At 48.3% G+C, this 27,097-nt stretch overlaps 1 protein-coding gene across 3 annotated transcripts in view; it reads left to right on the plus strand.

Moving 5' to 3' along the window:
* Nucleotides 1-27,097, plus strand: part of ARSG (arylsulfatase G) — a 118,667-nt gene that overhangs the window by 75,407 nt on the left and 16,163 nt on the right. For all 3 annotated transcript variants that reach the window (XM_069482797.1, XM_069482795.1, XM_069482796.1), the window contains exons 7-9: nt 3,910-4,106; nt 5,057-5,137; nt 21,562-21,670. In XM_069482797.1, coding sequence (XP_069338898.1) covers nt 3,910-4,106; nt 5,057-5,137; nt 21,562-21,670 — 387 coding nt within the window. The remainder of the gene's footprint in view (nt 1-3,909; nt 4,107-5,056; nt 5,138-21,561; nt 21,671-27,097) is intronic.

Here is a 27,097-nt window from a genome sequence, read left to right on the forward strand (position 1 = left end):
CAGCAAACAGAACTCTGAGCAGGAAAAAAAAGGAGCGAGTAGATGGCGTGGGTTCCTGGGTCCCAGAGCTGGTTCCTCTGCTCCTTACAGGTGTGGGAGTGGGCATGGCACCTGGGGAGGGAATTGAGGGTCCGGCAAGCACACATGGATTGGGTAGGGGGCGAGCAGTGGCTCAGGATATTTGAAGTCAGAGCCATTTGGGAAACCAAATATTCCAGGGTGTTGTGGGCTGCACGTTTGTGTCCTCCCAAAACTAATGTTGAAACTCTAACTCCTCATGGGCTGGTATTAGAAGGCGGGGCCTTTGGGAGGTAATTGGGTGTAGATGAGGTCGTGAGGGAGGGCTGAGCCCCCATAGTGGGATTAGTGTCCTGGGAAAGATAAAAACCTTTTTTACTCTCAGTCAGTGGAGGACGCAGTGAGAAACTGCTATCTACAAGCCAGAATCAAGCTGCTCCCAGATCGTGGACGTTCCAGCCTCCAGAACTGGGAGAAATAAATGCCAGGCCATGGGATATTCGTTAAAGCAGCCCAAGCAGACTAAGACCCTGGGCATTCATTGCTCAGAACTCGGTCCTCGAGGCACAGAGATGAGAAACAAGCCCAGGACCTGCAGAACTCCCTCTCGTCCTTGACTCGCTGCCCCCTCGTTGTCATCCCCTGCTTGTCTAAGTGCCCCCACTGGGTGCTGCTTCCTCCTCATCCTCCCTCTTACCCAGTCCCCACCTGACACCCACCTGCCCCCTGCATCAGGGATCCAGGCTCGGCTCCAAGACCATAATTGCTCCGACCGCTACTCTCCCCTGTTGAGGGCTGGGATGAAATCGAGCGAGTGAATGAATGAAGGAAAGACTAGCTGTGCACATCTTCCCGGTGCTGTGCTCTCTGCCTCGAGTGGCCACCACGCACGGCCCAGCTGCAGACACTGGCCCTTCGGGCCCTGCTTTCTCAGGGATCTCCCCATCCCCTTTGCCCCCCAGGCCCACCTGGTTCCCTGCTGCACCTTCCACAGCGCCGTGGGCTTCTCTCCCATCGCTCCTGCAGGGTGCGTAGCCTTATCCGAAATGCTTGGGACCAGAAGTGTTTCAGATTTTGGATTTTTACGGATCTTAGAACATTTGCATTATACCTACCAGTTGAGCATCCCACGTCTGAAAATGCAAAATCCAAAATGCTCCGATGAGCACTTCCTTTGAGTGTCATGTCAGCGCTCAAAAAGTTTCGGATTTGGGATTTTGGATTTTCAGATGCGGGATGCTCAACCTGTACTAAATTTGTGAATAATCATCTCATTTATTTTTTGGTTGCATTTTTCTCTCTCCCATTCCCAGTTAGGCATTAAGCTCCACGAGGGTGAGCATCATATCTACGGTGCTTATCTCTCTGTCCCCAGTGCGTGGGGCCTTGTTGGAGCTTAATGAGTATGTATTGAATGAATGAATACATGAGTGAGTTACTTTACCCAGCCCCAGAGATGCACCACTGTTGTGCTAGGGATACACACGTGAATCGGACGTGCCCCTGCCTTGGAGTGACTCCCAGGCTAGTGGGGAAACAGGTATGTAAAGACCTGGCTGTAATGCTGGTTGTTTGTGTCTTATCAATACTGTAAGAAAAAAGGGAAAAAGGGCTATGATGGGGGGTGGGGTGGTGGGGGGGACGTTGGTGAGGACTACGGCTAGCATGTATTATTCAAAATTATTAAAATAAAAAGGCTATTGTTTATTAAATGCTTACTATGGGCAGTTAATAACACAACCACCTTGTCGGGGAGGTGTGATTGTCACCTTTTAATAGATGACAGTGGTTAAGTTAACTGCCCAGGATAATATAGCCACGAAATAAAAAATCCTGTGATTGGGGTACAGGTCTTCCGAGCTTGTGTTTTTCATCAATGAGCTCGGCCGTCTCTCATCAGCACACACCACTTTGAGCCTCTGCCCAGGGTGCTGATGTGACTTTGATAATGAGGGGGAGTTGGAGGATGATGCTGGGATGGGGGGACTGTGGGACCACCCCTAGCCCATATGTAGCGATGAGCTGGTAAATGTTCAACAACCAGGTCTCAGAGAAAACAGCCCCAGTCCGTAGCGTTTGCCAATTTCTGTGGTTTAAATACTCTCACCGTGGCTGATTTCAAGCCAACGAGGAGACGTCACCGACCATTTGAAATGTGGCTAGACAAGGAACTGATTTATTTATATATTTTAGAGATGGGGCCTCACTGTGTTGCCCAGGCTGGTCTCAAACACCTGGGCTCAAGTGATCCTCTCGCCTCAGCCTTCTGAGTAGCTGTGACTACAGGTGCGCTCCCCTGAGCCCAACTGAGACACTGAATTTACGAGTTTGTATGTTTGTGTATTTTATTGTAGGTGTGTATACAGATCATAAAATTTACCGTCTTAACTATTCTAAGTGTACAGTTCTGTGGCAATAAGTATATTCACGTTGTTTTGCAACCGTTACCACCATCCGTCTCTAGAACTTTTTCTTCTTCCCTAGCTGAAACTCTACTCTGTTCCCATTAAACACTAACTCCCCAATCACTCTTCCCTGCCGCACCCCCGCCCCCAGCCACCCACTGTTCCACCTTCTGTTTCTGCGTTTGGCTACTCGAGGTACCTCATGCAAGGGGAATCACGCAGTGTCTGTCCTTGGTGGCTTCTTTCACTTAGCATAATGTCCTCAGGGAGCAGCCCTGTGGTAGCATGTGGGACACGGAATTTTAAATTTGATTTAATTTTCATTAATTTAAATCTAAAGAGCCACACGTGACTTGTGGCCACCGCACTGGACAACTCAAGTCTAGAAATGTTGCCAAGAAACTGTTGGTTAAAATGGGGAAGGCAGAGGCCGCTGTGTGGGGACGTGGGTCCTGGGTCTCATGCCTGTCAAGGGAGCTGAGGGCAAGCACAGGCCCAGTCAGTACGTCCCAGGAGCCTGGACACGGGGGCTCTCCAGGGTGGATTGGATGCAGAGCTGAGGCTGTGGGTGGTGTCACCCAGGCTGAGCTAGGGAGAACCCAGGGGCCAACCTGAAAGTGGAAGCTCTGGTGAAATGGTTAGAGCCACTCTCTCTACGTACTTGACTAAGCTTGCCCACCACACTTGCTCTATGTCCTCTGCAGGCCCCCCATGGGTGTGGCCTGGGGGAGGGGCCTGCTGTTGCTGTGGTTCTACGCTGCCCTTGCCTGGGAACGGCACTGGGGCCAGACACGGAGCTTTTTGAACGGCTCCCTCCAAGCCTTTCATTCTGCACTTTCCGGGGGAATCAGGATCAGAATGGAGGCAGCAGGGCACCGGGGCCTCTGGCAGACCCTTGAGCTAGGTGTTACCCGGTGGCCATGTGTGTCCTTGGAATTCCCTGCGCTCAGCTTGAGCCAAGCATTCATCTCTTAGAAAGGGATGAGGCTGGCGTGGACATGATGGTCTAGATGCTGCAAAATAGCAGACAAAATTTAAAAATATGTGTGCCTTAGATTTCGGAGTGTACCAGTTAAGAGGAAGGGCTTTGCTTTCAGCCACATCTGAGTTTAAATCCAGATTCTGACACTTATACTAATTGCATAACCTGGAGCAAGTCCTTTAATCCTGAAGCTTCTGATTCTTCATCTGAAAAAGGAAACTTGGGGGTTACCATGAGGATGAGCGCAGACAATGTGAGTCCTGTATGACAGGCTCTCAGTAAATGGTAAGAGACAGAAACCATATTACAATGATCCTTATTTTTAATTGGCTAACCAGATTGTTTCCACGTTTCCTTGGATGGCTATGGATGAATGTGTCCTTCCTGAGCCCACGGGGCAGAAGGGGGTCTGGGAATTTTCCCCAAGGTGAGGGAGGATCTCAGAGGTGCAGGACAAGCCAGGAGGGCCTTCTGCAGAGTCACCTCTTGGCTTTCCCGTTTCAGTGCCAGCGGAAGACCCTTCCTGCTCTATGTGGCCCTGGCCCACATGCACGTGCCCTTATCTGTGGCCCAGACACAAGCAGCCCCAGGGGGCCGGAGGCTGTATGGTGCAGGACTCCGGGAAATGGACAGCTTGGTGGGCCAGATCAAGGACAAAGTTGACCGCACAGCAAAAGAAAACACATTCCTCTGGTTTACAGGTAAAGTAGTGAAAACCTGCCAGCCTCACTGTGGTCTAATGGATAACCCTGCACACACGCCCCCTAAAGAGCAGAGTCTGGCTAAGTAATCCTCTTTAACAGGGGAGGGGGCTCGCTTTGAACTTGGGACCCTGATAATGTTTGTTGGCTTGAATGCTGAGCACATGTCCATTGGAGCCTCCGAGACCGAGTCCCTGGAAAGGTTTGCACAGGTGGAGCAGGCACCTTGCTGGCCTCTTGTGTATTGATTAGGGCTATCTGGGTATTGCTCCTAATTGCTAATGAATGACTTTGACATTGTGAACCTGTGCAGTCCTCGTGCAGTTCTAAGATTTCCCTCTTCACCATCATCCATGGTCCCAAAGACTCCAGTTGCCAACAGTCACCAGGGCACATCTTTTGGCTGAGCAGCCTTAGTGAGCTGAACTGGTGACTGCTTTAAAGGGCCCACACATGCACTGCATGTCTCAGGTCCCTGTCTGGAGCCAGGGCAATGGTTAAAAGCACAGCTTTCGAGTCAAGTAAAGACCTGGGTTTGAATCTATACTCTACTATTGGAGAGTTACCTTAATCCCGCCAAGCTTCCATTACATCGTCTGCAATTTTGATCTAATAATGGAATCTACTCCATAGCGTGTGGGAGGATTATGAGATATTGTATGTGAAGTACTAGGTGCATAACAGGTGCTCAATCAATAGTTGCTGGGCTAATGCTGATGACCCTGGTGATGGGATTGCTAAAACTATGTAAAAGGCAAAGGAATGGAGGGTAAGAGGGTCATGGCAGGGTTGGATTGGATAGACTGGAGCGGGAAAAGCCACCCCTCTCTGACAGCCGAGTAGAGACAGGCTGCCTATCAAGGGTAGTTCTGCAAGGGTGGGATCATACTTGTTTCTACAAGCCCTTTTTCTGTCTGGTGTTGACCTATTATGCTGTTTTTGGTTTCTAGGAGACAATGGTCCTTGGGCTCAGAAGTGTGAGCTGGCAGGCAGTGTGGGTCCCTTCATTGGATCCTGGCAAACTCGTCAAGGTAGGGGGCTCAGCTGGGGTGGGTGGATCCGCCTCTGGGAGGGCCAGCGTACACCTGGACTTCGGGGGCATCACTGTGAAACAGGGACACAGCTGCCCACCAGCCACCAGCATCTGTGGTGGAGAGAAAGTATCTGCCTAGCCTGGACCACCGTTTTCTTGCCTTTTCTCCTAGGACTCCCCTAAAGCAACCATGCCTCTCCCAACAAGCCAGTCCTTCCAGCAAATATCCTGCTCCCTTGCTCTTCATCCTTCCTTTCTTTTCTTTTCTTTTTTAAAGATTCCTCCATCGACCCAACCATTAATTCATTTCATCCATCCAAGAAATATTTAGTGCACAACAATGCATGGCTCTTATATGCATTTTCTCTAAACCTTACATTAGTGACAGGTAGGTAGTATTAGCTCCACTTAAAGGTGAAGAGAGAGAGAGGTTCAGAGAGGTTCAGAAACTTGCCCAAGGTCACACAGTTTGTGAGGATGGAGCCAGGTTTGCCACTGAAGTTAAAGTTAGTGCTCTCCCCGCTACACCATACTGCCTCTCACAGCTGCCTCCGTCTCTATTTAAACATCCTTTGGCTTCCAGCTTAGCTCCCATCTGCTCTGGGAAAGCTTCCCCACAAGGACCTACTTTCTGAGAGAACAGCCGTGCTGGGGATAATTTGACATATGGAACAAAGGCTTGAAAAATATGTATGCCTTTTGATGCATCAATTCCTCCTGTAAGAATTTGTCTTAAGGAAATAATTAGCTAAGTGCACAATGATGTATATAAAAGAATGCTCATTGCAGTAGGGTTTTTTTAATAGCTGGATATAACCTAAGTGTCTAGCAGGAGAGGAGAGCTTAACAGAATACGGTACATGGCGGGCGTGGGGGGAATGGCGGACTGGAGGCAGCCTGCCAGCTCGCCGATCCCGAGGAACGAAGTGAGAGGTGCAGGCAACTGCCTACATACCAAGTGGCATTGTGAATCCACAGAGAAGCAATGCGGGCCACTCAGCAAGGAAGAAAAGGTGACGGGGTGATCCATATAACAAGATTAGAGAATGCAAGGAGAAGAATAGGAGAATAGGGCACGGGAGCGCCGAGCTCGCCCTGTTGGCGCAGTGTGGACTGAACTGCAAGATGGCACCCACCACCCCCACAGACCTCCTACCTGCTCAGACAGGGACATGTCTGGAGTTGTGCAGAGCCAGCTAGACAATAGGCGCTGTGGGGATTGTGCAACAGCTAAAGCCGTCCTGAACTCTCAGGTGTACCACACCAGGTCTACACCAGGCTGGGGAGGGAGTGGACTGACTTGCGGCTTCCCTGAGCTGTACCCTGGAACTTAAAGCCAGGCGCTTGGCTGCTAGAGCACGGTGGGACCTGGGCATGGGAATTGACCAGAGAGCAGCAGGACCTGATCTGAGAGCTGCTGGGTGACTGCTTTGGTGGGTTCTGGATGGGGCATGCAGAGCTGTGACCTCTGCACGTCTGACCTGGCACCCATGGGACTCTTGTACCCTAAGAAGCAGCCTGCAGTTTGCTTGGCCCTGAATCTGCCCTCTAGGCCCCAGTCACCTCCTGCCTGCCTGGCCCTGACCCCCTCCTCCAGGTCAGGTCAGCCTGCCATCTACATGGTCCCCGCTTCTGGCTCAGAGCCCCTCCTCAGAGGCTTTGCTTGGGGCTCCACCCCAGTCCCAGCTCGGAGGCGCTTATGCAGAAGCAAAGTAGGCTCCAAATGGAGAGGCTTGCAGATGCCGCTTTGGCGGGCTCCAAGAGGAGCGTGGAGAGGCTTACGGTCCCTGGGCTGCTGGAGCCAACAATAGCTCACCTATCTTGGCATTAACAGGACCCTGGTGCCTGAGGAGCATCCAGCTGCTTGCTCACCCCAACTCCACCCTCTGGGCCCTGACTGCCTCCTGCCTACTTGGCCCCAACCCTGCCCTCCAGGTCAGATCATCCAACATCTGCACAGCCCCACTTTTGGCTCACAGGCCTTGCTCAGAGGTTCTGCTTGAGGCTCCTTCCTAGTCACAGCTCTGAGGCTCTCACGCCAGAGCCTGAGGCTCCGCCTCTGTGCCCCAGAAATCTTGCCAGGCCTGAGACACCATCCCCAGGTCTCCAGTGCTGCACCTGGACCCCAAGACCCTACTTCGGAGCCTTCACCAGCAAACCAGGGCTGGAAGAGCTACTCCAAAGTCCAGGGACCACCCAGCCTCAAGCCTCCAGCATACTGTGACCTTTCTTTGAGCCGATCGCCCACACACCAGGAACCCACGACAACTTTATCCAGCTGCTGCAGTTACCTCTGTGGGAGACCCTGAGTAAAGCAATCCCCACAACACCAGCCTCAGTAAAGAGAGTCTTGTCCAGCTCCCAGCTTGAATATCCTACAACTATCTGGAGAGTTCCCAGCAAGGAACAGGAGTCCTGCAAAACTATTAACCCAGAACTCAGAAAAGAGGGTTCAGATAAGAAACCAGCAAAAGAACCCTGGCGATATGAAAGATCAGAATAGATCAGCACCTCCAAGGGATCACAAAGGAGCTACAGCAGTGAACTCTAACTACAAGGAAATTGTTGAAATGACAGAAATAGAATTCAGAATATGGATGGCAAACAAGATGAATGGAATTGAAGAGAAAGTTGAAAACCAGCAAAAAGAAGCCCCCAAAATATTTCAGGAAATTAATGAGAAAGTCATTAAAGAGCTTGACAAAATTAGTGAGGATATAATAGAACTTAAAGAAATGAAAGCATCTTTCAGGGATTTTCAAAATGCAGCAGAAAGTTTCAGCAACAGATTAAATCAAGGAGAAGAAAGAATCTCAGAGCTTGAAGACAAGGCTCTTGAGCTAACCCAATCATTTAAAGAGGCAGAGAAGAGAACAACAAGGGCAGAGCGATCACTTAGAGAGATACGGGACTACGTGAAGTGAACAAACATGAATTACAGGTATCCCTGAGGGAGAAGAAAGTGCATGGAAAATCTATTTGGGGGAATTACTGTGGAAAACTTCCTCAGTGTTGCCAGAGATCCAGACATGCAGATACAAGATGATCATTGAACTCCAGGAAGATTCATAGCAAATAGAACATTTCCAAGACACGTAGTTTTCAACCTGGCCAAAGTCTAAGTGAAAGAGAAAATTTTACAAGTAGCTAGACGTAAGCAACAAGTGATCTGCAAGAAAAAACCCATCAGGGTAATAGCAGACTTCTCAGTGGAAACCTTACAAGCCAAAAGGGAATGAGCCCCCATCTTCAATCTTCTTAAAACAAAACAACTGCCAGCCTAGAATTTGGTATCCTACAAAAGTAAGTTTCACATTTGATGGAGAAATTAAGACTTTTTGAGATAACCAAACACTGAGGGACTTTGACAAGTCCAGACCTGTCCTGGAGGAAGTACTCAGACTTGCACTATACATGGATCAGCATGATAGATGCCCACCAGTGTAAAACCCCCCAAAAGCTAAAGATCAGAGCCCAAACTGAATTCAGCTGCTCATCAAAAATATAATCCATCATGACCAAGTGGGCTTCATCCCAGAGATACATGGATGGGTCAACATATACAAATCTATAAATGTAATTCACCATATAAATAGAAGTAAAAACAAAGACTATATGATCCTCTCAATAGACACAGAAAAAGCATTTGGCAAAATTCAGCACCCTTTTATGATAAGAATGCTTAACAAAATAGGCATAGATGGGACTTACCTCAAAATTATAAAAGCCATATATGACAAACTCACAGCCAACATTATACTGAGCAGGGAAAAATTGAAAGCATTCCCGCTTAGAACTGGAATCAGAGAAGGTTGCCCACTATCACCACTTCTATTCAACAGTGCTGGAAGTCCTAGCCAGAGCAATTACACAAGAGAAGAAAATTAAGAGTATTCAAATGGGGATAAAAGAGGTCAAACTATTGCTCTTTACTGATGATATGATCTTTACTCTTTTTTTTTCTTATATTTCTTTTTTTTTTTTTTTGAGACAAAGTCTCACTCTGTTGCCCAGGCTAGAGTGCTGTGGCATCAGCGTAGCTCACAGCAACCTCAAACTCCTGGGCTCAAGCAATCCTTCTGCCTCAGCCTCCCAAGTAGCTGGGACTACAGGCATGTGCCACCATGCCCGGCTAATTTTTTCTATATATATATATATATATATATATATATATGTTTTTTTTTTTCATTGTCCAGCTCATTTCTTTCTCTTTTTTAGTAGAGACGGAGTCTCGCTCTTGCTCAGGCTGGTTTCGAACTCCTGAGCTCAAACGATCTGCCTGCCTGGGCCTCCCAGAGTGCCAGGATTACAGGCGTGAGCCACTGTGCTAGGCCACGATATGATCTTATGTCTAGAAATCCACAAAGATTCTGCCAAGAGACTACTAGAACTGATAAATAAATTCAGCAAAGTCTTAGGTTACAAAATCAATGTACAGAAATCAGTAGCATTCATATATGCCAACACCAGTCAACCTGAGAACCAAATCTAAGACTCAATACCTTTCACAATAACAACAAAGAAAATAAAATATCCAGGAATATATTTAACTAAGGAGGTGAAAGACCTCTACAGGGAGAACTATGAAACACTGAGGAATGAAATAGCAGAGGGCATAAACATATGGAAAAACATACCATGCTCATGGATCGGTAGAATCAGCATTGCTAAAATGTCTATGCTACCCAAAGTGATCTACAGATTCAATGCAGTCCCTACTAAAATACCAATGTCATTTTTTGAAGATGTAGAAAGAATAATTCTATGCTTTGTATGGAACCAGAGAAGAACCCATATACCCAAAGCAACCTTAAGCAAAAAAAACAAATCAGGAGGCATCAATTTACCAGACTTCAAGTTATACTACAAGGCTACAATAACCAAAACAGCATAATACTGGCACAAGAACAGAGACATAGAACAATTGATCAGAACAGAGAATCCAGATATAAAAGCATCCTCACATTGCCATCTCATCTTTGACAAAGCAGACAAAAACATACACTGGGGAAAAGAATCCCTAATCAATAAATGGTGCTGGGAAAATTGGATAGCCACATGTAGAAGACTGAAACAGGATCCAGATCTCTCACCACTCACAAAAAATTAATTCAAGATGGATAACAGTCTTAAACTTAAGGCATGAAACCATAGGAATTCTAGAAGAAAACGTAGGAAAAACTCTTCTAGATATTGGCTTAGGCAAAGAATTTATGACTAAGACCCCAAAGGCAAATACAGCAACAGCAAAAATAAATAAATGAGACCTGATCAAATTAAAAAGCTTCTGCACAGCCAAGGAAACAATCATTAGAATAAATAGACAACCTACATAATGTGAGAAAATATTTGCATGCTATACATCTGATATAGGGCTAATAACTAGAATCTATAAAGAACTCAAGCAAATCAGCAAGAAAAAAAATCAAACAACTCCATTAAAAAGTGGGCAAAAGACATGAACAGAAACTTTTCAAAAGAAGATAGACTAATGGCCAACAAACATATGAAAAAATGCTCAACATCTCTAATCATCAGGGAAATGCATATCAAAACCACAATGAGATATCACTTAACTCCAGTGAGAATGGCTTTTATCAAAAAGTTCCAAAACAACAAATGCTGGCGTGGATGTGGAGAGAGAGGAACATAATACACTATTGGTGCGACTGCAAACTAGTACAACCTCTATGGAAAGCAGTATGGAGATACCTAAAGAACTAAAAGTAGGACTACCATTTGATATAGCAATCCCAAGGTAAAAAAAACATTCTATAAAAAACACCTGCATTCAAATGTTTATAGCAGCACAATTCACAATTGTAAAGATGTGGAAACAACCCAAGTGCCCATGAATACATGAGTGGATTAATAAAATGTGGTATATGTATACCACGGAGTACTACTCAGCCATAAAAAAATGGTGAACTAATACCCGTTGTATTAACCTGGATGGAACTGGAGACCATTCTTCTAAGTGAAGTATCACAAGAATGGAAAAACAAACACCACATCTACTCACCATTAAATTGGAACTAATCGATTAACACTTACGTCTACATATGGAAATAACATTCATCAGAAATCAAGCAGGTGGGAGGTGGGAGGAGGGAATGGGTAAATTCATACCTAATGGGTACAATGCCATCTTGGTGAAGGGCACACTTACAACTTTGAAACAAATGGTATAAAAGCAATTTATGTAACCAAAATATTTGTACCCCTGTAATATTCTGTAAAAACAAAATAAAAAATTAAAAAAAAGGAAATATGATACATCCATTTAAAGGAATACCAAAGAATCCTAAAATGATGTATATTTATTGACTTGGAAACATCTATATGAAATATTTTTCAGTTAATAAGGCAGGTTGCAAAACAATAATGTAAAATAAGATTTTATTATATAAAAATAAGCACATGTATTCTCAGAAAAATCTTGAAAGCAATCTGTTATCAGTTATCAAAAATATCAGAAATCTGTTTTTCAAGTTTAACCTGGTGTCCCTTGGATCAGATATCTTGAGAACGTGGGGAGCAAGTGGCTACCGGACTGTGGCCATGTCTTGTGCCTGCAAATTTGAGCCACAGGGCAGGAGGAGGAGTACCGCTTCCCCCTAACCTGCTCACTGCTCTGTCTCTTGGGGTACAGGGATACTGGTGTTTCTCGTTTGCTCTCCATTGATCTCTTTGGTTCTCCCAAGTTCAAGAACACTGTGATATTGTTCTGATTCCTGGAGAGAGCTGGGTCAGAAGGCACTAGGGAGGACCGGAGGTAGACAGAGATGTGTCTGATGCCTGCAAGCAACAAGAGCCTAGAGAAATATGGCATATGCTGTGAAGGGTTTGTTGTATTAATTAATTCCTCCTCCCTGTACCTGGGACACCCTTTGGCCAGGCTGTCATCTTCGATGTTCAATCAGAATGCCTGGAAGAGCCTAGAATCAGAACCCTCAAGGGTAGTGGTCCAGAAGGCGTAGAGACCATGGATGTGGGGGTGAAGATCTATAAGGAAGTGGCCTTTCCCCTGGGAGCTGTCGGTTCCCTAGAAAGCTGACCTGCCGGTCTCTTATCTGAGGACCTGCCTTATCTGTTTCATGAGATAGGTTTGACATAGTGAGTCAGGTTTAAGGGCATGCACTGGGGCCCTGTTCTCTGAAAGAAGAACTTTACCTGGTGAGAAATACGTTTACTCTGGGCAACCTCCATCTCTTCCTTCCTTCTTTCCTTCCTTCTATAAGCATTTGTTGAGCACCTACTGTGTGCCAGGAATTGTGCTCAGTGCAGGGACACAAAAATCAACAAAGCCCCTGAGCCCAAGGAATGACCCTCTAGAATAGTGTTTCTCAGATTTTAATGGACAGACAGTCCCCTGGAGATTCTGCCAAAATGCAGTGCTGACCCAAACGGTCTGGATGATAATGGCGATTTTGTATTTCTAAGATGCTAATTAGGTGATGCTGATGTGGCTGGTCCAGGGACCACCAGTCTAGAACATCCACATCTAGACCATGTGAGTCCAGAATCACCTGAGTCTAGAACTTTCAACTCTAGACCAGTGGTTAACAAAATGTGGTCCCTGGACCGGCACCACCTGAGAACTTGTTGGCAATGCAAATTCTAGGACCTCACCCCAGACCTACTGAATCAGAAATTTTGGGGATAGGCTGGGCACAGTGGCTCACGCCTGTAATCCTAGCACTTGGGAGGCCGAGGTGGCAGATCATTTGAGCTCAGGAGTTCAAGACCAGCCTGAGCAAGAGCAAGATCCCGTTTCTACTAAAAAAATAGAAAGAAATTACCTGGACAACTAAAAATATATAGAAAAAATTAGCTGGGCATGGTGGCACATGCCTGTAGTCCCAGCTACTCAGGAGGCTGAGGCAGGAGGATTGCTTGAGCCCAGGAGTTTGAGGTTGCTGTGAGCTAGGCTGACGCCACGGCACTCTAGCCCGGACAAAAGAGGAAGACTCTGTCTCAAAAAAAAAAAAAAAAAGAAAAAAATTTTGGGGATGGATTCCAGCAATCAGTGGTGGTTTTATTGTTTTTCAAGAGACAGGGTCTTGCTCTGTTGCTCGGGTTGAGTGTAGTGGTGCGATCATAGCTCACTGTAGCTTCAAACTCCTGGGCTTAAGTGATCCTCCTGCCTCAGCCTCCCAAGTGGCTGGGACTACAGGTATTCTCCAGCAGGCCCGGCTAATTTTTCTTATTTTTTGTAGAGATGGAGTTCGCTATGTTACCTGGGCTGGTCTTGAATTCCTGGCCTCAAATGATTCCCTGGCCTCGGCCTCCCAAAGTGCTGAGATTACAGGTGTGAGCCACTGTGCCTGGCCTAATCTGTGTTTTAACAAGTCCTTTCAGGAGATGTTGAAGCAGCTGTAAAATTTGAGAATCACCTGTCTAGAGTTACACTGTCTGATACGCTGGGCACTAGCCACCCATGGCTAATTAAATGAAGATTAAAATTCAATGAAAGTTCAATTCCTTGGTTACACTAGCCATACTTCAAGGGCTCAGTAGCCAGATGTGGCTAGTGGCTACTGTATTGGACGGTGCAACTAGGCTCCCCCAGGCGGTTTGGGTTTGGAAGAATGAGGAGGAGACAGCCAGGGATTTGCAGGGAAGAGGTTCCAAGCAAGCGTGGCAGCCTGGCAGGGGTGGGAAGACCGGGCGTAGGAGCTGCTCCTTGGAGCTGCTCTCACATCTGTGTGTCCGGGACTTGTGGCAACCAAGCAGAATAGAGAGAGATGGGGCCAGCGCCCGGAGGTCTTTTCTTTCAGGCGATGGATTTTGGCCTTAATTCTGAAGAAATAAGTAATCATGGAAGGATTTTAACAGTGAGAGTGACATTATGAGGTGAAATTTACATCATATAAAATGAATCATTTTAAATTGTACAGTTCAGTAGCATTTAGCACATTTGCAGTGTTGTGACAACCACTTCTGTCTAGTTTTAAAGCATTTTCATCACCTGCCCCGCAAAACCCCATGCCCTATAATTAATCAATTAATTGGCTAAAAATGGGGTCTCTCTGTGTTGCCCAGGCTGGTCTCAAACTCCTGGCCTCAAGCAATCCTCCTGCCCTGGCCTCCCAACGTGCTGGGATTACAGGTGTGAGCCACCGTGCCCAGCCTCCACCCAGCTTTTTTGAAAATGTATGTTATTTCATTTTATTTAACCCCATCCCCTTTAAACAGTTGCTCCTCATTTCCCACTCCCACCTCCCTCCCCCAGCACATTCATCAGTTTTCAAAGATCCTCTAACATCAGTGGGGCTGAGAACAGGGAGAGGAGTGAGTACGAGACTCATTTCCACTGAGCCAAAAATTACAAATGAGAAAAGCCAGTGATACAAAATTTCCAGGAATATCCCCACATTCATAGAATGCCAGAGCTGGAAGAGACCTCAGCGGTCTTTATTCCAACCACCTTGCTGGCCAAATAAGGAGACTGAGGCGAGGAGGGTGGGGGGCCCAGTGGGGCCAGCCAGCGGTCGAGGGGGCCGCATCTTCTGGCCACCGCTGGCTCATTCCTCAGCCCACGTGAATGTGGTTACTCACACCTTGTTCTACCCGACTGGCTGCTCAGCCGTCTGGAAAATCCTGTCTTGCTTCTTTGAACCTCGTAATTGTCAAGGAAAATGTCTTTAGCCCCGGTGCCGGTGACAGTCTGAGTCTGTCCTGAGTCTGTGGGAGGCAGAATGGAGAGATGGAAAGAGCTCATGGCTTGGGAGGCCCTGCTGGGCTTGAACCTTGACTCAGACACGCAGTCGGCTCCTGGGCTCAGTGTCCCCTTCTGTCCTGTGGGGTCGTGGACCCATCTCCATCTCCCCGGATATCGCCCGGGAGTCTCCCAGCCTTGCGCTTGGCTTCTACTGTTAGAATAAGCCCGGTAGACTCAGTTTCTTCCTTCCTGGCCGGAACAAGCTGGCTGGACCTCACCGAGAGAGGAATTGGAAGGGGATCAGAGAATGCCCTGGAAAAGCTTCTCCTATAAAGTACTGGGCAACTTAAATAACATGTGGGTAACTTTGAAAGTGCTCTGGGCCTCTGTCCGGGGAAGCTTTGCTGTGAAGCTGGGTTTTGTCACCTCAAGATAACCCTGTTTTGGGGCAAGGCCTTTCCCACTAGCGCTGTGGCTTCATGTGGTACCCGTGGGCACAGCACCTGATGGATGGCGGGACCGGGGCTGGGTGCCTTTCTCTTCTCAGGAGTCTGAAAGCGAACTTTGCCTGAAGGGCCATGACCGGGGGCAAACACTTCCGCTTCCTCACTCTCCAAACCAGCTTCCTATCAACTGTTCACAGCCTCCTTCTTCCCCTCCACCTGGGATGCTGCTGGGAAGCCAGGCAGAGCCCTGCGTGTAGCTGGGCAGAGGCCAGGCCCCGGGGGTCAAGGGCACTGGGGTCCCTCTGGACCACCTGCTCCTCCTCACCCAGTTCCTTGTCAGTGGGATGTCTGCACACCCCGCTGTAAGGGGGCCAGGCTGGAGAGCAGATGAAAGAGAGAAGACAGGCAATGTTTTCGCAACCGAGTAGGACAAACAGTACCGGAGCCCTGCAACTTTCTCCCCGAAGCCAGCCGGCTGCGTCAGGCCACGCGCTGTCTCCCCCTGTTCTCAGGGCCTCTAGGCCCCCCTCCTTGTCTTCCCTTTCCTTTCCTGGCCAAGCCGCCCAGCTCAGCTGATGGGATGAGGCAGCGTCTCCTGGAGTCATCTTTTCACCCCGTGCCGTGCCGTGCCGTGCGGAGTGAGGATGCTCCACTTGGCTTGCGCCCTGCAGGGATGAGGAGAGACGGAACTGGCGGTGGGGGGGCGGGGGGAGGGCCTAGGAAAGGGCAGGAGCCGCACACCCTGCTGCCTGGGACTGGCTCCCAGCCGCCCCTCCTTCTCCACTCCAGACCCATTTCCTCCCCGGCACAGAACCGACACCTTGTTTTTCCCCTCACTGACTGCTCCTCTGTCTGGAAAATCTTTCCTTGTTTTATTTGAAGAGCAGAACTGTTCCTTCCTCCCCCTTGGTGATGAGGAAACATTCTGTTGCATTTGGCATCCTGGCTTCTGGGAGACCTTGGCTGTTTGTAATTCGATGCTATCGGGTTGTTGCATAACCTTTCCCTCTGGGAAGCCGCCTGTGCGTCCTGGGCCTTCTGTCCAGGTGGGGGCAGGGGGCGGGGCCGGGAAAGGTCAGAGGTGCTGCGGGGTGACAGAGCAATGGACAAGGGATGTTGGCTGTTGGCCCTGGCTGGGGCAGGGCCTGCTGGTGGGGACCCAGCAGAAGTCGGATTGTGTCTCCTCCTGGGCCTTTGGCCACCAGGCTTGGTGGAATGTCCCCATCCCCACACTCAAGGCCACCCCAGGCCAGCCAGTGTCTGGGTCCGAACAGAGGCCTGGCCTTCCTGTGTTTCTAGAAAACGAGTCTGCTATGGGCATCCTTGGCAAGGACACATTTTTATATTTAGAAACGAAGCCTGCTTCTTTGGAAGGTTATAGAATGCTACTCCTCAGAGCGGGCATTCTACCCTCTCGCAAATGCTAGTGCCGAAGTGGGCCAGGCAGGTGATATAAAAGAACAAATGTTCATTTTCGACAGTTGTGGGCAGTGTTAGGGATTCAGCAAACTAGAGACAGGGCGCTGTCTAATGACATTCAAAATTAGTGAAAAGAAAAATACTACACATACCAAACCAGCAGTCAGGGTGTGACCTCTGCTATTTTCTACCTGTAGGTAATGTGGTGGCACTTCATGCCCAAGTGCCTTGCTTGGAACTTTACAGACATTATCCTAGGTAACTGTGCCCACAGCACTATAAGTACAGTTGACCCTTGAACAACACAGATTTCAACTTCATGGGTCTACTTCAATGAGGATTTTCTTCTGCCTCTGCTACCCCTGAGACGGCAAGACCAACCCCTCTTCTTCCTCCTCCTCCTCAGCCTACTCAATATGAAGATGACGAGGATGAAGGTCTTTACAATCATCCGCTTCCACTTAATGAATAGTAAATATATTTTCTCTTCCGTAGGATTTCCTTAGTAACATTTTCTTCTCTCTAGCTTACTTTATTGTAAGAATATAGTATATAATATATGTAACATACAAGATACGTCTTAATCAACTGTTTGTGTTATTGGTAAGGCTTCCAGCCAACATTAGGCTATTAGGCTATTAGTAGTTAAATTTCTGGGGAGTCAAAAGTTATACTTGAATTTTTTTTTTTTTTTTTTTAGAGATGGGGTCTTGCTTTGTTGCCCAGGCTAGAGTGCAATGATGTGATCATAGCTCACTGCATCCTTGAACTCCGGGGCTCAAGTGATCCTTCCACCTCAGCCTCCCAAGTAGCTGGGATTGCAGGTTTAAGCCACTATGCCAAGCTAATTTTTATAAAAAATTTTTTAGAGACAGTGTCTCACTATGTCGCCCAGGCTGGTCTTGAACTCCTAAGCTCAAGCTATCCTCCCATCTCAGCCTCCTGAGTAGCTGGGATTATAGGGACAAACCACTGTGCCTGGCTATACTGCAACTTTTTTTAAATTTTAAAAAAGTTTTTTAAAGACAAGGTCTTGATATGTTGCCCAGGCTGGTCTCAAACTCTGGCCTCGAGAGATCCCCGCCCTGCCCCCTGGCCTAGGCTTCCCGGAGTGCTGTGATTACAGACGTGAACCACCATGCCCAGTTATACCCAAATTTTTGACTGCATGCGGGTGGTCAGTGCCCTTAACCGCTGCCTTGTTCAAGGATCAACTGTACAGTCATTTTGCCCCGTCTTGGCTGAGATGATTGAGATTGAGGGAGGTTAAGAATTCTGCCCAAGGCCGCACAGCTGGGCGGGGTGGCACTGGAGTTAGAGCTCAGATCTGCGACCTTCCAATTACCCAGCTCATGCCTTTCAAGTTCTGGTGCTCGCACCACTGGTATCAAAATCACCTAGAATCACAGCCCCACCCCAGACTTATTAAATTAGAATTTCTGGGGACAGAACCCAGGAATCCAAATTTTAAATAAGCTCTCTCCTGAGGATTCTACTGTTTGGAGAAGCTGTGAACCTTTTTGTTTGCTGCACTGCCTTTCTGACTCAGTGAAACAGGGCAGCTGGGTCCTTTCCAAGAGAGACCACTGTTCCTAGGCGTAGGCAGTGGTGACATTTCCTCGGTCTGCCCCTGTCTCGATGCATCATGGAATGCCACTTCACTTCCGTAGCCAGGGAAGAACAAATAAGCAAATTTATGAATCATGGTTCTGTTTATATTTTGGTTGCTGAGGCTAAATATTTATTGCTTTAAGTAAGAAGTTCTGCTTTAATTAGAGTCATAACTAACCACAAGTGCATTGAAATGCGTTCTCACGGCCATAAGACATGCATTTCTCAACAGAAAGCCAAAGGCGACTAACACTTTTAATGTGCGGGTGCCTGATCAAAGCAGTACGGCTTGTCTAAACTAACAAATAGCTTTTGAAACGGACTTCTAGTCACTACTAGACGTTTAATTTATGGATTGATCTATTGTTCCTACTGTAACGTATAACGTCACATTTATGTACTATGGCATAAAGGTATGAAGGTGTGGGCTATATAAAGCCCGTAACTATAAGAGACATGAGCTACATTTAGTTTTGAAACGCACTGTGGCCTCTTCCCAATCCTGCCCCTCCCACTGCTTCCCCAGAACGGGTGCTCTCCATTAAATCACTGGGAGAGCCACAGAAGATACTGATATTCAAGCCCCACCCCAGGCTAATTAAACCTCCATCTCTGCCAGAGAGGCTGCAGCATGGGTATTTTAAAAAAGCTCCTTCAGTGATTCTCATAAGCATTCCAGGATGGGAACCTCTGCCCTAGAAGGTTTAGTGAGTGAGGGTGCCGGCTGTGTAGTTCGACCGGGATTCAAATCCTGGCTCTACCATTTGCTAGCTGTGTGACCTTGGGCAAATGACTTAACCTCTCTGAGCTTTGGTCTCCTCCTCTGAAAAATGGGGATGATAGTGCCCAGGTTGAAAGATTGTCATAAGGATTCAGTGAGACAATGCAGGGACACACTTAACATTATGCTTAGTAGCACTTAACTTAGTAAGGGCCCAATAAATAGAAGATGTTATTGTCACAGAGAATGCTAGTCAGATGTTTTAAAATTTTGTCTACTCCTAGCAGTGCCAGTGAGAAATTGGGATTTGGAACAAGACAGGATCATGTTGTAGTTTGATATATTTTATAATCGCTTGCCCATACTCTAGACTCTTTTAAGATAAATTCCCTGACAGTATGAAGTCTGTAGGCCTGTGATCATTTATTTGCATGGCTAGAATATATAATTGTGTCTTTCTGTTGTGTCTAAAGGCATCTACAAAACCAGAACTCAAGGTCCAGCCAGGACTAGCTGGTCAGTCTCGACAACATAGAGAGAGATTCCCCCTAAGTGGCCACACCAAGGGGCTTCCCTCAGCCAGGCTTTTTCTCTCTTTCTCTTAATTCCTGGATCTTTGCAAGTAGATTGCCCATTTTCTTGACCACCATGTTTTGTAATTGGCTGAATTCCTCCTAACCTCTCCAGCTTTCAACCTTTTACTGAAATAAAACAAACACAGTTTTTCTCTGAAAAACATATTAGGAAAGTCAGTGGCCTACCAAAGAGCAACACGAAAGGTTGTTGCAAGCAGGCAGAATTAACAAATTTATTAATCAGGGGTCAGTTTACCATTCTGGAAACATCCCGGAGGCAGAGACCACCCCATGTGCCGACCCTGGTGCCTGTCACTCTGCCAGTGCTACCTCCTGGGTGACCGTCAGAGCCAATGGCTTGTTTCTTGGAACTAAAGCCTTGGCCTTTCCTTAGCAGCTGGCCTCAAAGGTTAAGCAAATCCATTTGAATGTCGTACACCACGGACATGCAAATGAACAGGCCCCATATTTTCACCCACCCGTAACCCACACTTGCACGCAAAAGCCCCCTCGTGGGGGTGGAAGTATCCACAAAGCCCCAGCACATGCAATCCGGGGGTGCTTCCTCCCTGCTCTTTGGCCTCAAGCTGAAGCATAAGTCACACGTTCCACAGCCACGTGGAAATGTGTGCTATGCTTGCTGCAGTTCTGGAGTCCCTGCTCCGTGTGCACGCGTAATTGGAGTGGGCTCTATATGTATTTATGGGAGGTGTGGCTCTGGGGGGAAGAACGTATTTGAGAAATGCTGGGCTACATCAAAGAGCGTCTTAGCCTGCAGAGACTCCAATTGGTTTTTCCAGCCCCACACCCTGAAACATAAACAGTCCATAGGACGTGAGTTGTTTTGTGTTTTGTCTTTTACTTCAACACTTGGGGGACTCCAAAGCTGGTTATGAGAAAGTCCCAAGAATGCAGAGCATTTCCGGTGTGGTGTGCTGGGCCAGGGACATCAAAGGTTCCGTCTGCAGCCCTCTGAGAACAGAGTGACAGAAGCCTTCATCTTGTCCCCCACCCTCTGCACCCCTCCCCCCTGTTGCTTTTATTGTTCACAACAGCCAAACATAGGGAGGTTGCATGACCACAGTATGTGTGAGCCGCGTACAGCATTTGCCTTGGAAGGGCTTTTTACACGCTAACTTTGTGGAATCCTTGGCCTCTGGCTCAACCAGGATGAGGGCGGGGTGTGCGTGGGAGTGGTGGGGATGGTCATGGTTAATTCAACGCAACATGTATTCAGGATGTTTCCATAAAACATGACCTCATCTCTTCCAGCCTGCTGGCCATCATTATACTGGTGGTCACTTTTGACTTCGTGGTTACAAAAATAATTCCTTTAATTACCAAAGTGGAAATTCATAGATTGCACGTAGATGGTTCTTACCTCCCCCCAAACAGGCAGGAGGTTGGAGCTGTTTCTGACACTGTCTCCACAACATCAGAACAACTCATTAATTCGAGGAAAAACAAAGCAAAGCAAAGCAAAATAAAACAATAAAATCCATGCCATGTTGGGCGTCGGGCAGATCAAAGAGCTGGAGAGGTTTCTTCCTTTCTCTCTTTTCAAGTAATTATATTTTTTTTATCCTGAATAGACAGTCACATTATGATCAGTAGGAAGTCTAATGCATTTAGTCAAAGATTGGTTAAGCACCTAAAGTCTCATGGTGCGAAGACACAAGATAAGCAAGTCAATAGACAAACCAGATCATTTACAGCGGTGAAGGTCTCATGTAGGAAATAAAATGGCATGATTCAACAGAGTGACGAGGCAACTGTTGACACATTAAGTCCAGTAAAATAAAAGCAGGTATTGAAAGATAGAAGCTAGTTGGGGGGAAATAGCTGCTTATCAAAAAAAGTCATTCCTTTGTTGGGATTATTGGAAACTCTTGGAGAGGGACTGTTTTCCCAGAGACTAGCTCGTAGCTGAACAGAAGTCTTGAGTTGTCACTGTGCATGAACCAGCTGCCTCTCCTCGTCCCACAGGGGGAAGTCCAGCCAAGCAGACCACCTGGGAAGGCGGGCACCGGGTGTCAGCACTGGCTTACTGGCCTGGCAGGGTCCCAGTCAACGTCACCAGCACTGCCTTGTTAAGGTACGAGCCCCACACTACCTTGAGATTTGGGGGTCTAGAGCAAGAAGTCAGGGAAACTTGTTCACCACCCATCTTTGCCAGGTGCTCCCTGTTGCTTCCCAAAGTCTGATTGTAGCAGTGTGGATTTGCCTGTAGGCGATTCCATATCTAGTTAGAGTAATAGTGCCAGGGATTCAAACCATCCTCTGGGGGTAGTGCCTGAGTGAAGAGGGGCTGGGGTTTCATATCTGTCAGTTTTGAGTCCTGGCTGTATCTGCTGAAGAGAAAGCAGTGGCAAAAGAAGGCGGCGGCAGGAACATCTCCCCTTTTGGCCTGGGGAAGAGATCACTCGAGCCCTAATTATTCCATCCCTGGGGTTAAGGCAGGTGTCCTCAGGGTGGCTGTGAGAAGCCAGCTGTTGCTGGCAACCAGATCACCCCAAGAAAGGAGTCCATATGTCTATTTGCCCTAGAGAAGAAGGAGAAGGGAGGTGGTCTTACCAGGCCAGTGGGGAAAAAATGAATCCTTAGGTGAGGACATTCTTGCTACCTCTGGCAATGAAGCTTCTACAAAGAGGAGAGTGTCTGGGTTCTTCCTTTGTGAGAAGGACCACTGTAAATGTGATATCTCATTATCACTCTTGCCTCTGTATTAAGGCAGATCCAGGAGGCCATCTCCTTGACAAAACTTGGCTGTGGTGTGTCAGTCTGAAAGCAACACCTTTGCAGCTATGGAACTACGACTTATAATGGGGACTTTTTTTTTTTTTTTTTTTTTTTTGAGATGGCATCTTGCTATTTTGCCCAGGCTGGCCTCAAACTCTTGGCCTCAAGCGATCCTCCCACTTCAGCCTCCCGAGCCTGTAATGGGCCTTCTTATGAATTCAGACAGAGACTTCCTCTCTGGGGTTCTGCCCTATATTCACTCACAAGGGGAACCCTCCATAGAAGCCAGTGCTTGTTCGTGTGCTCAGAGGTTTGGTCTGGTTAAAGATCAATTTCTTAGTTCCAAAGGTTCTTTACCTTTAGCATAATGGGTCCCAGCATAAAGAACACAGCTGAGTAGGGGGCAGCTAGCTTCATTGGTCCCCTCCAGCACCACTAGACCCAACGGGGAGGAAGAGGAGAGACTCAAGCACATGGGAAAGAAGGGTAAACAGCTCTGACAGCCAAAGTGGGGGGTGGGTGGGCATCCTCCCTGGCAGCATGGGGCCCCCAGGAACTCTGGGTCAGCCCTGATAGTCAGGAGGGGGTGCACTGTCAGCGGGTACCAGCAGGTGTGACAACAGCAGCGCAGCCTGGAATCTCTGATGTCAGGCTGCCTGGGAAAGGGGCCAGGCAGTCTGCTGTTTATAGGGCTGACTTGGTGTAGTCAAAGTGCTTATCGAGAGGGGCCAAGCGTTCACGGGCTGGGCTGCACATGCACAAATAACTCAGCAATCTCGTAAGTCACAGCACGGAAAACCAAGCAGTCGCTTCTCATTGGGGAGTGGTGTTTGTACCTACAGTCAGCGACTGCGTCGTGATCAAATTGCATCATCTTGTGGATCACCTAAGGCCTTAGAGGGGACAGCTGACGGAGGGGATAGTTTGGTGACCAAAGGAAGAGAGTTCTTGGTACGAGGTAGCATTTGCCTGAGGGTCTCTGGCATTGTGATTGGTGCCTCTTAGGACATTCTTTGGTGTTAAATTAGTCCGATTGCAGCCAGACAGCTTTGTCTCATAGATTCATCCTGTTGCTGTTTCTGCACGTGAATTCATGTAAAGCGGACTTGAGTGCAGCTTCCTTCCTGCCCGGACAGGCCACCGCGTGTCTGTTATCCTCCCCACAACTGCCCCACTATGGAAAATAGTGTTAGGATCAATATTCAAGAAACTGATGCTCGTGTTCTTGGCAGCCCAGCACAACACCACCGCCCAGACTTCTTATCACCTTTTCCAGAACTTTATTCCTCAGTGCAGTATAGATCTTCTTCCAGATCAGAGATAACTCCCTTAAGCTACTGAGTGCTAAGGCCAGAATCCCTTAAACCTATATTCCAGTGGCCCTGAGGAATCACGGGCATCAGATAGTCATCAGCTGGAAAAACAATACTCATGTGAATATTGAAAAGTAATAAAGGGTGTGTGTGGCAGGGCGTGGGGCGTCCACACTAATCCCATTGATTATGTTTTAGACACAGCCAGTGTTCATATTCAGGTGTGCACCTAGGTGATGTAATTAAGATTAAAGAAAGGTCTTGTACGTGGCCCGTTCACCAAGCCTGATGACACAATTACAGAGTAAGGAAAATTCATTTACACAACAAATACTTATTGTTGTGTCTAACTATGGGTCAAGCATTGCTCCAGGGACTGGGGAAGGAGCACTAATGAGCAAGTCAGACAGAAGCTCCCAGTGTTTAGGCGCTGACTTGCCTTGGGGAGGGCAGGGCTTTGGCAGCACGTGTGAAAAAGGCTCGGCAGTTTCAACCTAAGACTCTAACACAGGGTTTCTCAACCTTGGCATTGTCGACCTCTGGGGCTGGGTCATTCTTTGTTGTGGGGAACTGTCCTGTGCATTGCAGGATGTTTAGCAGTAATAGCAGCCCTGGCCTCTACCCACTGGATGCCAGTAGCGCCCCTCTCCCCAGTTGCAACAACCAAAATGTCTCCGTGCAGCTCCAAATGTCCCCTGGGAGGACAAACTCACGCTGGCTGAGAACTACAGTGTTGATGTAATTTCTCTTAGCCAAACACAAGAAGGGGAAGCGCCTGCTCTGTGTCTGAACTAGGAGGCCCCCACCTCTGCTCAGAAGGAGAACCAGTCTTTCGGAGATGATCAGGATGGCAAGTAGGAAGTGATCAGAATGGTAAAAAGGACCTGAAACAATGTCATTTGGAAAACAGCTAAAGCTACTGCTTAGCCAGGAGAACAGATAATCCCCTGGACTACCTCGTGGCTTTCCCCAGATATCTGCAAGACAGTCAGGTATGTGGGGGGTGGGGATTCGGCTGGTTCTGGCCTGCCTGGAGGTGCAGAGCGGGGCCTTGGAAGTAGAAGCTACGAGGAGGCCGTGTTCACCTCAGTGTCCCGTGGTTTAGGTGTCACCCCGGGGCAGGGCCTAATCATACGTCCCCTTTCCAGGTCACTCTTCCATCCTGGGAGGCAGGGAAATGGTCTGAGTCCCAGCCCTGCTCCTGGCTGCTTTCTCTACCCTGGGTGGGGTGGGCACGGTTTGCTGGGGGGTATCCCCTGATGCTCTGGGACCCCCGTTCACCCTGAAATAGTGCTGTTGGGGCCGTGCTGGCCTCTAAGAGAGACTTGCAGGTGGAGGGGGGCTGCCAGGGAAGCTGCCCACCAGATGTGGGCAAAGGCTGGCCCCTCAAATCCCTGCAGCACGGCTGAGACCAGGAAGGAGTGGACACCTAGATTTGCTCAGGGAAAGTGACAAGGAATAACAATGCAGGAAAAAAACTTAGAAAACTAAATGCAGAAAGAAACTTACAACTCAGCGCTAAAAAAACGAACTGCTCCCATGTCCTAGGGACAATTCCTGCTCTTCCACCTGAGGGAGTTCTGCTCTCCCCATGCCCTCACTCGGGAGAGGGGGCCACAAAAAGATTCTCCCTCTGTCCAGGTCCAAGTCCCCCAACTCCATCCCTGAGCTATTCCTCCCTTTTCTCATTTCCCATCCTCAGACCAGATCTGCCTTTTCCCCAGATAGAATGTCTTCAGCTTCTTGGATATTCCCTTCTCCATCCCCTGCCTTGAGCCAGGGTGCCTGCCCCCCAGGACCGGCCAGTGTGGGACCTCAACTCCCATCCTCACACTCCGAAGCCCGAGTTGCTCCCCTGTGGCCCCTCCGCTTCCTCCCTGGGCTTCCTCCCCGGCCTGCACACCTTGGGCCCAGCTGGCAAGGCCCTTCTGCATCCTCGTCCTGCTGCCCAATCTCCATTCCCAGGTTCCTTTTGCAGAGCCTGGGATGAGAACACAGACACGCACACTTCCTATGGCCGAAGCCACATGAAGAAAAAAGAAAATATTTCTATATGAGCAATGCAACTTGTAAAGACGTCACCCTGCCCGCTCTGAGGACGGGCGTTTGTGTCACTGTGCAGAGCAATCTCAGCCCTCTCCTTGCAGGAGAGGAGGCTCCTGGCCGCCCCTCTCCTAACCAAAAAGCCGACTGAAGTGGGGTTTCCTCCATTCAGAAGCCGGGACCCCCCCCCCATCAGGCCCAGGGAGGCACAGTGCCATGGCCCATGAGACTTAGGAAAATTTTAATTCTTTTAAAATCCGAAGAGAAGAAGGACTTTTAGGTGGGATAAAATGGCTTAATGTATACTATTTCTATACTCATATTTATCTTGCTGTAGTCATAAAATGTAGTTTTTCATATAGTTTTTTTACGGAGGAAGAGACGCACGAAGGCAAAAGTGCCTGGGTCCCGTGCAAGTGGGAATGCGGCTCTGCCAACAGCCAGGCAACGAGCTGAACGGGGGAGACTTGGAAGCGCAGCCTTGTGTTTTTGTTTTGTCTCTTTCTCCAAGGTTTCCAAAGACCCCCAGGGCCAATGCCTTAGGTGGGGTTTGAGGTTTGCCTTGCTGGGGTACCCTGGGTTGCCTTCCTAGGACAGACGCTCTCTCCAAGTTCACACGGAGGCTGCGGGCGCAGCTCTGGGATGGCACCGAGCCCTGGGGGCCAGGGACATCTCCCGTTTCCAGGGCAAACCTCAGTGGTTTGGCTTCCTCCGTGACTCAAGGGAGGACTTTCTGACACCCGAGCTTGCCAGTGCTGGACCACGCTGCCGTGACAGCCTGAGTCACGGCGTGTCGAAGCGTCTCTCATGGGCAAGAGGTTTTATTTGTGCTCCGGGGGCACTAGCTGCCTCTGAGGTTGCCACCAGACCCCGAGACACTAGGATTCCGTGAACATTACATCCGGTGCTATGTCATTAGAACGCTAAACCTCATGATAGAGGGGGGGGGAAATACGATGGAAAAAGAAAGCCTGCAATGCTTTCCAAACTCTAACGCAGATCCTGTTTCTCTGCCTCACGAATTTGACCCATCTGTGACGTTGATCTCTCTTAGGGGCGCAATTTAGAGAAAACTCGAACAAACAGCCCCAAACCGCCGCAGCCTTTTCAGACTGCTTTGTGGTCGTCTTTGCTTTCCGGTTTGTGGCAGGAACCTTGGACTCTGGACAGGTTTCTGGACTGCTCTGTGCTCTGGGAGTGCTGACTGTGCATTCCTTGACTTTGCGTCAGTGTGGGATGCCAGGTCCTGGAGCGCGTATCGCAAGAGATAAGCCGCCAGCTACGCGGCCCGTGGAAGCCGAAGGCAGCAACTCTCTGGCTACGGTCAATGGAGAGACTGCCACCGGGGTCGCAGGCAGAGCCACAGGGCAAGTCCCTTCTGCAGCCCCCTGGAGGGCAGAGAGCGCCCCTCTGCCCCTAGACCTCGG

Source organism: Eulemur rufifrons, chromosome 9, assembly GCF_041146395.1.
Source record: "Eulemur rufifrons isolate Redbay chromosome 9, OSU_ERuf_1, whole genome shotgun sequence".
Lineage (NCBI taxonomy): Eukaryota > Metazoa > Chordata > Mammalia > Primates > Lemuridae > Eulemur > Eulemur rufifrons.